Source organism: Poecilia reticulata, linkage group LG15 (assembly GCF_000633615.1).
Source record: "Poecilia reticulata strain Guanapo linkage group LG15, Guppy_female_1.0+MT, whole genome shotgun sequence".
Lineage (NCBI taxonomy): Eukaryota > Metazoa > Chordata > Actinopteri > Cyprinodontiformes > Poeciliidae > Poecilia > Poecilia reticulata.
In genome coordinates this window covers 24,602,427-24,616,565 of record NC_024345.1, presented here as the reverse complement: position 1 = coordinate 24,616,565, position 14,139 = coordinate 24,602,427, and the positions used below count along the sequence as shown (strand labels likewise).

Genomic DNA, 14,139 nt, shown 5'->3' with positions numbered 1-14,139 from the left:
AAAGTCACTTTACCAAAGCAAATGAATTTAATCGAACAGCAGCACTAGGGAGCACAGCCTTTTGGATTGGCGTTTACAGGAAGCATTCAATTTCTGCATTATTGACACGGCTGTATTTTATTCAAGCTGAGAAAGATTATTTGATGCTTTGAATAGTGAAGCAGGTATTGTAGTTTCGATATGTCTAATCATGGTTGATGATGCTGTGGGCAAGGATACTCTACAGTAACGTGTTCTGGACGACACTATCACTGCTAATCAACCTCATTTGCTTTTGCTGCTCTTTTATAAATATTGGTAAGAATGCTGGACAGAGAGACATTGAAGTCGGGGATATGATCCTGGATCATTATGATTAATGGAAGAGATGGTTTGAGCTTCCTCCTTTCCTCTTTGCTCTGCATTCATGAAAAATCCTTTTCAACTCTTCTGGGATTTGACATCACAGTTCAGGTTTTTGATGCTAATTAGCTGCTCCCTGTGTTATGTGTATTCTCCCAATACACATTACACAGTTTGTGTATTGTAAGAACAGTACACATAACTGTCCAGAAGTAAAAGCGTAAAAATAAAAACCCCTACAGCTGCACAGCATTCAAAAGCACAAGAAATTAAGTGATACCTCAAAAGCAAACAAAAAACAAACAAAAAAAAGTCTAAAAAACAAACAAACATTAGAACTAAGGCAACAGCTACTGCAATATGCTGCCACCATGAGCGGCGTGATTCCAGAACAGGTCCCAGCAGTCTAGTAAGCACTTGCAATCTCATCCGCTGCTACTCCTCTCCTTTCCTTGCATTGTTGTGCATCATGTCTGTTCTGCCGGTATGATTCCTTCAACCCCCCCCCATTCCATGTCAGAACCTGTCAGTCAATCAAGATGCATGATAAATGAGTTCTGAAAATACATCGTCATTTCACAAGTAGCAGCAGTGGCAAAATGTTAGTTTCTTTGGCAGGAATCACGGTGGATTTTTCTGCTCCCCTTGTCTTCGCTACAGGAGATTTGGGGCAATTCTGTAATACTGGGTAGAAATCTACCACATAAAACAGTGGGTGGTTACTTTCGGTGGGTAACCTGAACTGCAGGTGGGGGTGATGGAGGAGTGCTAAACATTTCTGACACGTTCAATATTCCCTGAATTTTGTCTTAGTAACCTCAGTTTAACTCTCCTCTCCAGATATATTTTCTCTTTACTCCTAAATTTGACAGGAGTGAAACATTCTCTTTAAAAACAGAAGAGATTCTTAGTTATGAAAAAAACAACAACAAAGGATTGAAATCCCATTCAAGTGAACCTGAGAGCTTACTCCATCTTAACTGGTTGTACCACCTAACAGCCGTTGCTTTGCTTTGTGTCTTCCTTTCAAGGCTAAGACACTTGTAATTTTTGAAAGCGTCACTTAAAATATATTAATGACACAAAATTATTGCTTTTTTTAAGTCGGTGACATTAATTATTTCACTCTTGTGAAATCAGAACATTAAATCCATTTAATCAAGCCTTTATTCTCTTTATGTGAAGTGTAGCACCTCTTTACAGTCTAGTAGCTAAATGAAACGGTTCACATTCATTTAGCAAAGAGAGCAACAGAAAAGCCTCCTTATGAAGCCAGAGTAGACTTACTTTGAGAGTGGATAAAGATTGGGTTATTCTGTTTGAAAACCTGGAAAAATATACAAGGAGGGCAGTTGAACCCCCACTGCTACTCCTTTTAACTCTTTATTCAGTCTTCCACAGTTCTGTCATGTCTTACACAGCTGGTTTTACTTGATATTTATTTATTTATGGAGGCGACTGCCAAGTTAAATTGCCTCAGCGTCTTTTTGTGGTCTAAAAGGAAGCATTATATTACTGAATCTATATGTATACCTGCATGTAGTGTCGGGCAAAATTTCAATCATTTAGCAACAGAAAAGGTCAGCAGCAGCGTTAAAGGCAGACTAGAGACAGACAGTGCATGTTTTCCTTACAGGCAGTATATCATTATTTAAATATTTGTACAAAATGCTAATTAAAGTGTGAACTTGATTAGCATTTTTTCTGGTTTTCAAACATATTTTCACTTTTAAAGTGTCATTATTCATAACATCTTGCAATTTGTATAGGAATTCAGTGTCTATTTCACAATTTTTCTAATTAAATCTGTTAATAATGTTTTGTAATGGATTTAATATGTTTGTCAGGTCTGAATTAAAACAGAAGTGGTCTTAGGAATGTTCATCTGTATTGTGATATTTATCAAAACTATCTTTCAAAAGCTCTACCGGTCTACATCTTGATTTTCTGACCAACAGACAACACATGCATTTCACTTTCTGTGAAACAGGAAAGTGATTGACAGTTTTCATTTTGTTTTCATGGACATTATGTTCACTGCTACTGTTTCTTGCTCTGTAGCTGACGAAATCAGCGCAAAACTCAGAACTGAGCTGATGTAGTAGCTGTAGATGAAAATGCTACTTGTTTCTTGATGGGTATGAGGACGTCATTAAATCATAATTCTGAAAAACTTTTGCTTATTATTAAACTGTCCAAACCTCCAGCGGTAATGTTGACTCAGTTAATTATTAGTACTGATTATTTATAAGGTGGCCTGTCTTTTTGAGAGCTTCCCTTCGCTGGATCAGTGTTTTATAAACACTGATCAGCCAGAACATTAAGAACACTGAATGACAAGTTGATTACTGTAATATTGCTCATCTCATTACCATGGAAAGGTTTGCATAGAAAACCCACGTCTTAGCATTTACTAGGATGCTCCATTGACACTCGCTGCCCACCCACCTTCCATCCTTACTAGGATGCATCGCTGAAAAATATACAGCTTAGAATAGGTGAATCATAAGATTGTAATATTGGATTGGACTAAGTAGTCATAATGCTATTAGTTTACAGCAATATGTGTATTTTTATGATTGCTTAAGGTTTAAATGGAAAAGTGGAGCTCGTTACAATCTGCTCAACATGGCCCCTTTCAGAAATGCTTTAGTGTGAAGGCATCAGTTTGTGATTTTGGAAAACATTTAAAAGAGATATTGTTTCAGTAAACATACGTCTTGGTGCCTTGAGGAGCTCCAGCAGCAGCAGGAGGTCTAACTGCAGTCATTTGAGTTCTCTTTTCACTTTAGTTTCCAGTCTGCCTCCTGGTCATTTCAGCAGCCATAGGAACACTTGGACACAGATTGGCAATGTTAAGAATCTAGGGAGAAAAAAAATCCCATTGCTGTTGCCGTTAGCTATGATAACTTAGCTAGCAATGTGAACTCCTCGTAAAAGTTAAAATGCATGCATGTCACAGTATTTTTCTTTACTTTTCTGATTTAATTGATTCATCTACATTGTACACAACAGTTTATGTTTGGAGCAGCTGACAAGAATTTGATTTAAAGATCATTCTGATGCTTTTAATGCAGTTATCAGTCTTGGAAAAATAAAAGCAACTGCAAACAAAGACGATATTCTCAACTGAATACCAGAATCCCCTTTATCATTTCATACTGGTGTAGTTTTGGTCATTACCCAGTTTTCTTATTTTTGCGGAGCCATTTGCTGAGGGCATTCTGCACAGTGTTTTGATTCATATCCAACAGAGTAGCAGCTTCTTTAACATTCAATGGAAGTCATTTTCTATATGCTACCTGTAGTGAAGTGGTTGTCTTTTTTTTTTACGTTTAAATCTGCCAAGTTAGTAAGTTTTGGATTGATGTTTGGTCATAAACTTGGCATAGTATTTTTAGAACTGATGTTGTCTATTAGAGGGAATGAAGCTCCCACCACACTGGTATTGGATCCTGTACACTTGTGTACAGTGATCTAGGGCTCACTAATCTATTCGTTTGAGTTCATTCACATGATATTGGATCGATACCCGATGCTGGTACTGGCATCGGTGCATCCCTAATAAAAAGAAAATGTGGTATTAATGCAAGGTTTTCAGAAAATTTGATTTTAGCACTGACATTACTATTTATATTGATAAACTAACAAGTACACTGGTTTTGATCTAGAGCTCACTAATTATTTCATTATTCTGGAAGAAAAGTATATGCAACATGTTAAGCCAAAAATATTAGCACAGCAGCTAAGAATTGAGTATTAACAAAATATTCATTCTCTTATTAAATACTATAGATTGTTATTTTGAATAGTTTGTTGTACATTACTAAATCCTTCCCAGCTTTCTCGGACTGATGCCTCCGCCTAGATTCAAATGTGAAGCTAAAAGATGGACACTTTTTTTTTGATAAACTGCCTTTAATTAATATGTCTAATACTCTGCACTTAATAAGGAGAAAACGGGATCATTCTGGAGTGTTCCTGGCACTACAGAGAGATGAGTTCCTGTGACTTAAACCTTTACCTCCAGGGTGCTCTTCACACATGACCTCAACACTTAGGGCGCTATGATCAAATAGACGCTGGTGGGAATGGATTCTCTTAAGTACCTGTTAAGTGCATTTTGCTAAGGAAGTAACAGAAGTTAAAATACAGTTAGTGTTAAAAAAGACAATGCACTCTTCCTTAATTCAATGGTCTGCACTCAGGCTATATGGACTTTTAAGTGTGAGCATATATACGTTGGTCCAGCCTTCAAGGGGAGGGGCTGGGGGGGCGTCATTTCCAGATTCTTTTTTTCATTTTTTTTTCACCAAAAGAATGTAGTGGTATGTCAAAGAAAAAGTCTACTTAGAAGATATACTTAAATTGTAGAGTATTTCCAATTTAAAACTGTCCAGCCATGTTGTGTTTAATGTAGTAAAGAAAACTGTCTGGCTGCTAGGGCGGTACCTTGCTGGGCTTAATGATATTAGAGGACCCTCAAGGTGCCTGGAAGTCTTTTCTATATCAGCAAAGCTGATCACCAGGAGGGAAGATTGGTCGACTGGAGACTAATCCGGAAATTTACCACAATGATTGTGCAGCTGCTGGGGCCAAATCCTGCTGGATCTTTGTGCTGACACTAGTTCTTGTCGAGGTTAATAAAAACCAATATAATCTTAACCAAATTCCTCAAACTTGGCATGCGTGCACTCATTAGCTAAATTATCTTGGTATGCGTTGCAGTTTTGATCCTTGTTTTGACTGTCCACTTTCAGTTTTCATCACTCACCAGAAAAAAAAGTGTACAATGATTTTTAACATGCTAGTGATCTATTTATTGTCCTTTCATATAAATGTTTTGAAATTTTTTTTTACAGTCTTACTTGTATAAAGAACTTTGAAAAGGCATTTATATGCTATAAACTTTTCAGAGTTTGTTTTAACAAGAATGAAGCACAACTATAAAGCTAATCAGCTTGCTTTGTGGTGCTAGAGGATTAATTTATATAAAACAAATGAAAGCTGTGCAACAAAAATGACTAACAACATAGGCACAGAGACGTGATTTTGCAGTTGTAAAGAATTCCATAGTCTCTTCAGTTTATATCATGTACCTAATGGCACTAAAAGGTACTGGTCCAGCGATCTGAGGGAATGTTCATACAGATAAAAAGGAGAAAGAGAAAAGACAAATGAGAGCTTTCAAACTGGATTTGGAAATAACGAAGGCGGTGAAGAGAAGCCAAAGTTATGGTAAATGGAGTGAACTTATATAGTGCTTTATCCAATCATTTTTGACCACTCAAAGCGCTTTACACTAGAGTCACATTCACCCATTCGCACTCACAAACGCWCACACATTTATACACCGATGCGCAGCTCGGTAGGCAACTTGGGGTTAAGTGCCTTGCCCAGGGGCACATCGACACGTGGCAGGAGGAAGCTGAAATCGAACCTCCAACCTTCCGATCACAAGACAACTACTCTACCCACAGAGCCACAGTCGCCCCCAAGTTGGTGAATTGTAATCATGTTTAACAGTTCCTAATTTTATTCCAGTCCAAATGAACTTATAAAGAACTGCAGATATTAAGTTTAGTTTCTAGACAAGCAAAGTATGAAGTCTAAAAGACTTGCACTTACAACTGCAGAAAATTGTGGTCTTGCATATTCTGCATATCAATTCAGGGGAGCTGAACCCAAACGCAAGACCCCTTTTAAGCTTTTATTTGTAAACAGCATTTTTAAAAATATGTATCCTTTTTCCGTCTCTTCTCAATTATGCATTACTGTTTTGTTCTATTGAATCAAACTTTCAAGGCAGTGTTAAAAAAAGAACTATAAAGGGAGACGTGCAAAAAAAAAAGAAAATCAGAATGTTATTTTCAAACAAATTGTGGTTTTCTCACAAACCACATTCATTTAGCTGTTGTGTCAGCCACAGTGGGTTTATGATTAGGAAAGTAGAACCAGATTATCATATGAACTCTGCTCTCCCTCTCCCCTCTGCAGCATGTCTCAGGAGACGATGCAGGAAGTCTTCTTCATTCACACTACAAGTTGTGCATTAAGGCAATTACTAAATAACATTGCAGATGTAGAAGTCATTGTTGTGTCCTTACTGTGGTGGCGTTCATTTCGCCTTGATGCACAACTTCAGAAGAAGTATAAAATTCTGCTTTACTTTACCCCACCTTCGTTTTTATTTACTTGTAATTTCTGCTGGCTCCCATTGCAGGACTGGGTGGNGGGGGGGGTTGAGCAGATGCAGGTGGATGTATATTTATGAGGGGGATGTGTATTTCAGGGCAAAGCAGCGCGTTGTGAAAGGTGACCTTGTTAGATAAAAGGAGGGCTCGAAAGCCAAATGATGAAAGAGAGGGGGATCATCCTGGGCTCATTAATGTGGATTTGAAGGTCAGGTAATTATAACAATAGATGTGTGGGCTGGCTTTGGCATCTGGTTTTGTTGCTTTGTTATGGCGGTGACAAGTGTGCGGAGGAGAGGGATTAATCATGGTGACACCACCTTGTTGTCACTTCGGTACATTCTGACATCATAACATAAAGCGCTGCCGTTCTTGAAGAAAGGTGTGAAAACTATTTATTTCTAACCACAAGCAGTAAACGTTGTCCAGTTGAAAGCATATTTTTTTATATGCATATTAGTCTTTTTCAGTTTTTTTATTGATTTTCTTTCCAAAATCAGCTTGTGAAAAATGTTTTCCAGGCTGATTAAATTTATTGGAAATGTTGATGTAATGGAGGTAAGAGATCTTGGTTTTTGTCTCAGTGTGATGTAATAGGAATTATACTACTGGGATAAACTCCTTCTAGCCCACTGGTGAGGTTTTATCACTACAGTGCTTAACCATGCACACTTCGAAACATTTTCAGATTTATACTCTTGCAATATTACTTTATTTTTGCACAAGATTCACACTCAATATTAGTGTCACTTGTCACTAAAGCCTTAAAGAGCACGCATTAAATATTTTATCAGTAGTAAATCTTTTGTTTTGACTGCTTGGATCAAGATGATGCCCAGGTGATTATGAATATATTTGTTATTGAGATGTTAGCTTATCCACCCGGTATATTTGAGTGTGATATTTTCCTCATTTGTTTGAGTCACAGTTGCATCACTGCGAGTAAATCTTCTTCTGTGATGATGCCAGCTCTTCCACTAGTTTGTCTGCTCAGTCGGTCTCCTCAGGGGCCGCTAAAAGCAATAAAGAACAAAAAAATGCCAACGACTATTATCAGAGAGGGCTGCATGTGTGGTGTGACATGCATTTTTAATGTGCAACAAATAAGAAATGCTATTGATGCTGCTCCTCTCTCGTTTCTCAGCTGATGGCTCATTTAAGTTTTATTTCTATTTGTTGGAATTTCAGCCGAGACAAATGGCGAAGTGGTCCCTCGTCATTAAAGGTTAGAATTACTTCAATAAAACACCGAGCTCCTAAAACATTAGATGTCTCGCTCTAGGTATCAAATTCTAGCTCCAATCGCTCCATTTGGTGTGTTTAGGTGCAATGTGTGCAGGATGTTGTGTGTACATTTGTATGTCTGGTAAAAAGACATGCAGAGACAACCCTCGGAGTGGAAAAAGGTGTGCGTCTGTTTTTTGGTTTGAAGGAAAGGAAAGAGCTGGAAGCACAGGACAATGTTCCCCTGAAAACAACCCCCCCCAAAAAATGTCATACGGGCAGTAACTGAAATTATGCAATATACAAAATAACCATTCAGGGATCTTAGATTTGTGATCCCTGAATGGTTATTTTGTGTAAATCCTTAGCCTGCTGAATTTAGGTTCTGAACTGTAAAATAAGCAGGTAAAATAACCACATGATAAAACACTCATTTTTAACCTAAAATTAGTGGAGTGCCCGTTACCTGCAGAAGGCCTTTCCGTCTTTGTGCTTCCTCTGACTTCCTTTTAGACATTTTACTGAAGCTCAACATGGCTAAATCTGTGTTCTTCCTTCAGTCTCTACTCAACTTGATAGTGATTAAGAAACTTGCTAATTATGGTCTTCATCTGCAATAGCACAAGTTGTTTCTTTGTCTGTTGATGCAGATCAGATTGGTTTAGGCTTGTTAATTTCTTTTTTTTTTAAATGAAATGTTATCTGCTTATAGTGCAAGTTCAGATGAAATGCATTAAATTTGGTCAGATGTAGGAAGGCTGCTAGCATCACACCATAGTGGCAGTTCTGGTTCCTTAAAAAAAAAAATATTGCACCAAGATTTCTTATAGTTTAGAAGCAGAGCAGGAAATCGGCACCAGAATCTTGTATTAGTTTCTCTTCCTTTCCTTTTTATCCCAGAGTCGCAGCAGAGTGTACTCTGAGCTGACTGAGAAGCACGCTGAGGATGAGGCATGTGCATTTGACGAAGCATACTGAAAAGGTTCAGTTAAGTGGCACAGACCAGAAGGTAGACAGCCGATCTGTTTACTGCCTTGAGGTTTTGTGGTTATGCACTAGAGCTTTCCAGTTAACAAGCATGATCTAAGGGTGAGCTGACAACGCCAAACACGCAGCAGTGATCGAATCCTAAGTGCTCTCTGTGCTAACACAATTGAGGCATGTAAGCCCTTTGTTTGAATGATTTGACGATATTGTGGCACGGTAAGATGATTTGGAGATTTAAATCAGGCTACAGCATATTCTCCATATGGCCACAATAAAAAGAAAACTCCCCTGTCACAGTCATGGATTAACATTCTGTTATTTTGCTTGATTTGAAGAGTTACAACAGTGGTATCTAGTTTCTCTCCCTAACGTTCAGTGTTTAAAGGGGAGACAGGAACTTGTTGTCCTCACAGTGACTGTGCTGGCATGAGTTTGATGGACCAACAAGTCCTTACTGTCCCCAGGCAATCTGGGGAGCATTTCCACTGAGATTTATGACCCGTGCTGTGGTTACCACAGGGATGATGCCACAACACACAGTTACAAGTTAAAGCCTACTCTGCTGGCTTCCCACTTTCCTCTCATTAACTGGGTCATTGCAACGCTTCAAGGCTTAGCTTTGTTGCTAAAGAAATATTTAAGTTCAGAGCTCTCGTATACTGCTTTATTTTGTTTAATGCGATGGGTTGCATTTAGTTTTTGTTGAGCAGAAGATGTGGTTTGGCCTGTGTTTAAAAAAGAAAAAAGAAGTTTAAATCCATCTTGGGGGCAGACCCTAAACGGGGGTGGTAAACTCAAAAGTCCGTTAACCATTTATTCCAAGAGACAGCTCCACATGTGGACACTCAGCCACTAGAAGAAATAGATAATGGTCTTCTGCTAATACTAATTGTTCACTCTCCCATTGCTTTCCTAAAGGCATAAATGTGTTGATCCCACACAAAATGCTCAGTCTGAGCCCAAGGCGAGCAAAACGGCACGGAAAGCTGCTTTATAATTAATACACACAGTATAAAATATTGATTGTGAGAAGGATGTGGCCAAATATGGATTCTTTTTTTGTTTGGATTTGCACCAAGGATAATAACCAGGTATTGTTTCATTCTTGAGGAGAAGCAAATCTGCATTCGATTTCAGATTTTTATGTCTTCTCTGATGGTCTGTCTGTTGAGGAAGTAAAAAGTCAACACATCTCTCTATAATGTGATCTAAACCTCAATTAAAAAGAAAACGGCAAATCTTTTAAAAGAAGATAAATAATATTTGTCACAATGATATGGTTGTATAAATGTGCACTAATTACTGGAGATTTGGCTTTCAGAACTAGCCACCACATTCGAAAGAACATTAAATAGGAGTCAGTACATACTGATTAATTATGGTCACTGGTGTAGTTTGTTGGACCTGGTATTTTCTCAGTTGCATCTCATTACAGAAGCTATGGTCTGCATAATACTTTCAAAACATAAAAGGGATCTCACTGTTGAAAGATGTAAGTCAGGAGAAGGGATGAACGAATGAGATGCACCATAGAACACAGTGCAGAAAGACGTATTCGTCGAGTAAATGTAGTATGAGACTGACATGACCACAAACTGGACGTTGATCCAAAAATCGATGAAAAAGTTCTAAAAATGTGTTATTTTGGCTGTATTTTTTATGTGTTACACAAACTTGGTGTCTTAATAGAAGAATACAGACATATACACTGTATGTGGGTTGAGGGCACAGATTCTGTGGGTTGGAGAAACACTCTCTGCTTAGCATCGTTTTGTTCTATAAGACTAGCCACCACTGCTTGTTTTGTTTTGATCGTTAAAGGTGAGGTTACAGCAAGAGGTGCACATTTTAGGTGATTTTTTTTCTCTTTTCATTCCTTATTAAAAAGCCATAGCAATGAAGTAAGCATGTCTCTCCTGTTGACAAAAAAAACAAAACATACCCAATCATAAGTAGATAGAAATCCTCTTATATCTCAACCCCAAGTTCACGCTTTACCCTGCTATCACCATGCTGCCTTGCATACATATACATGCAGAAGAGTTGTGTCTGATTAGCAACCACATCTCAGATCTCTGATTAGGTGTGGAGTAAATGAAGTGCCCCCCTCTGGCATGCATTTCCATAATGTCAGGTAATTAAACCCCAGTGTTTTAATAGCTCAGGAATAAGGAAGGCTCCCCAAGAGACCAGACAATGATGATAGATGATGTTGAAAAAACAGTATGCCGCTGGCTTGGGTTTGAGCTGACTTTGAAAATGTTGGATTTTACTGAAAATACAAATGTGCCATAAAGTTTGATGTTTAGGGCAACGCCTAAGCAGAAATTCAATATAATCCAGTTTTGTATCAGTGCAGAACAGTTTAACAAGAACAATTCAATTTTTTTTCTGTTATTGTACAGCAAACAATTTGCAATAGAGATGATGTGGTATCCTCCTCCACCTTTTTACAGCTACAGTGGGTTTTTTTTCGCTCTTCTCTCGAAAAAGGAGGTGGCAATTATCAGGTCATCTTGCTATCTTGCTAGAACACAAAATTATAATAATATTAAAATAAAAATTGTCTTTTTTTTTCTTAACAATTCTTGTAAAAGCTAGACATGTCTCTTGAATAAAAAGAAAAGAGTCAGATTTTTCCAGGAAATGTACTACTCTCATTTACACCGAGTTGTTCAGGAACGCATGCACATTTGAGTTATGTGCTCTTTGTTGATGGCTGACAGAGTGCAGAGCTAAACAAAGGCTGCGAGAGCATGAGTGTCTTTTTTATCACAGAAAAACCTGGAGAGGTGCTATTGTAAACATGACAGTGGATTGTCAGTACATCCCTGTTTGAGTTGTTGCTTTATGTGTGTGTGAGTTGTCATACTGTATGTGCACACAAAGACCACACAGATGCGCAACAAAAGCCCTTTGATGAATAAAAAAACCTGCTGTAGGAAGGTTTTCTTTGTCAGGCCCACTCATATTTGTGGGTCTGAAATGAGAATAATGTTTCCACAGAATCCAACAGAAGCAGATTGAACTCCAGATGTCACTTCCTTTATGTAAATTAGGCTCTAAAAACACTAATAAATAAGGACTTCTTTGGTAATGGCTCATGGTTATTATGTGTTGCTGGGGAAAAAAAAAAGAAGCATTTTTGACTAAATAAACTTTTAAACAGGGCTGATGCTGCAGCTCTATCTGAAGATAATTAATCAGATGTTGTGAAAAACCATTCTTTTAATCTCTGATGTATGAACTACACTTCAAGCGTCACTGCTACCTACTTTGAATTTCATAAAATAACAGATGTACCTTAAAAGTCTTTTAATCTTTCTTGTCATATGTGAAAACGGATTACTCAAGCCAAAAGAAAAAAAAAAAAAAAGGGTTAATTTTTAATGATGCGCTACTTGGGTTTCCTCTTGCAGAAATGGTATGTTATGTGTCATTCATTAATGTCTGCCAAGGGATGATAAGTGTTTGTGAGCTGAACTTTCTTGTATTTGCTTTGCTATGCAGATGTATCAGATCAAAGAACTGAGCCTTATTAATAAATGCCACAATCATTTTAGTAATGGATGCCTTTTCACTGCTCCTTATACATAAGGTTCATATCAGCACATACAGGGTTAACCCTAACCCTAACCCTAACCCTACCCTAACCCTAACCCTAACCCTAACCCTAACCCTAACCCTAACCCTAACCCTAACCCTAACCCTAACCCTAACCCTACCCTAACCCTAACCCTAACCCTTTCAGCAAAATACATGCAACTACTATTTTAAGTAATGTAGACATTTTTGTGCTGAGCACAACTAATGTGGTAGGAAAAGAAAAACCTCACTCATAATTCACTGTCAAAGAATGACACATTAGCTGCCAAATGGCTGAAGTAGTTGTTCAACTAAACCACTTTCACACACAATAACACATTTTGTACATTCGAGATGTGACAAACTATTGGCTCATATTCATGTAACAATTGTTGGAAGGTAGCAAGCATCAAAATACAAACACTTGTTTTGTTTGGCGCAGCTCGTGAAATGTTTGATTGACTGTAGATTCAATTGAAAAACAAACTATTTTTGCCGGTTTTTAAATTATTTTCACCCTTTCCATTTCAGAATATTTGTAGATTTTTTTTTTTTTTTTTTTTTTTTTTTTTTACAATTGGAAAAGTATAATCTGACAAATTATACTGTGCAAAAAATGTAAAAGGTAAATGGACAGTTTATGCATTTGAAACATTGCTCTGATGTTATGTAAACTATACTGAAAAAGTCTTATTGATATTTGGGCACTTGTTCATATGCGTATTGACTTTTTCTTTTCTCCTCTCATTTCAGCAAACACCAGTCTTCTGGGAGGAGGTGGAGGTGAGTAATATTAACATTTAAATATATTTAATGTCTGTACATTATTCCTTCTGTATGTGAATAAACCAACCTAAAATGTTGTACTGCTCATTTAGAGAACTTCACAAATTTTTGCTTTTTTTTTTTTTTTTGCCTATTGTAAATCTAACTAAATGTTCTGTTGGATCAAAATATTACAGCGCTTTGCAGAGTAACCTTGCTCTGTGCCACTGAGAGGTGGTCATTACTTTAGCAGCCTGCCAAAGAGCATTATCATCAAAGCAAGGAAGCAAACCCAAGGCAGCCAACTGTGGTGTGAGAATAATGGGGAGGCAAGGAGGGGGTTCCTGCCCACTCTTCTTTCTTCTCTTTCTTCTATTTTTTTTTCTTCTTCTTTCTATGGCGTTAGACATTTTTTGTGACATGATTGAGATAATTATTCTTCACCACTTTGACAACAGATCTGGATAAAATACTCTAGGTTAAAAATGGAATGTTAATTTTTATCCCCACTCAGAATTTTTGATCATATGTGGGAATAATGTGATCTGCTTCAGTCTTGTGTATCCTACTAGCCTATCGACAATGCAGAGCACCAGAGCACCATTTTCTTTGTTAAAGGTTAAAAGCAAACAAGCAAATATCATCCTAATGTCAGCAGAGTATCTAGTTAGCATTTGACTGCTAATAGCTAAATTTTAGAGCTTTCTTCTTCAGTGCTATGTAACTATTTAGCTGTGTATGTTATATAGCTATGTTAGCTATGTTACACTTAGCTATGTCATTTACTGTTGTAGCAAACTGGTTATCTCACTTGTAGTGTAGGTTGCTATTTAGTTATCTTAATTGCAATGTAAACTTTTTTGCTGTAAAGCTTATTTTCTTACGCACTACCTCAGTCTCGCTGGCTGTCTACCTATTTTCTTGGCGAGTAGGAATAGACAGTTTAAGTATCTAGCTAGTTTCCTGCTCGCCTACCTAGCTTTTAATTATCTTGCTCTCTAGAATGTTGTCTAGGCATTCAGCTAGCTAACTTGCAGTCTAT

The 14,139-nt window shown here is 37.5% G+C and overlaps 1 protein-coding gene across 1 annotated transcript in view; it reads left to right on the top strand.

Annotated features, from left to right (window-relative positions):
• macrod2 (mono-ADP ribosylhydrolase 2) overlaps positions 1-14,139 on the top strand; it is a 470,949-nt gene that overhangs the window by 117,219 nt on the left and 339,591 nt on the right. Inside the window, exon 4 of the mRNA XM_008430201.2 lies at positions 13,086-13,115. Coding sequence (XP_008428423.1) covers positions 13,086-13,115 — 30 coding nt within the window. The remainder of the gene's footprint in view (positions 1-13,085; positions 13,116-14,139) is intronic.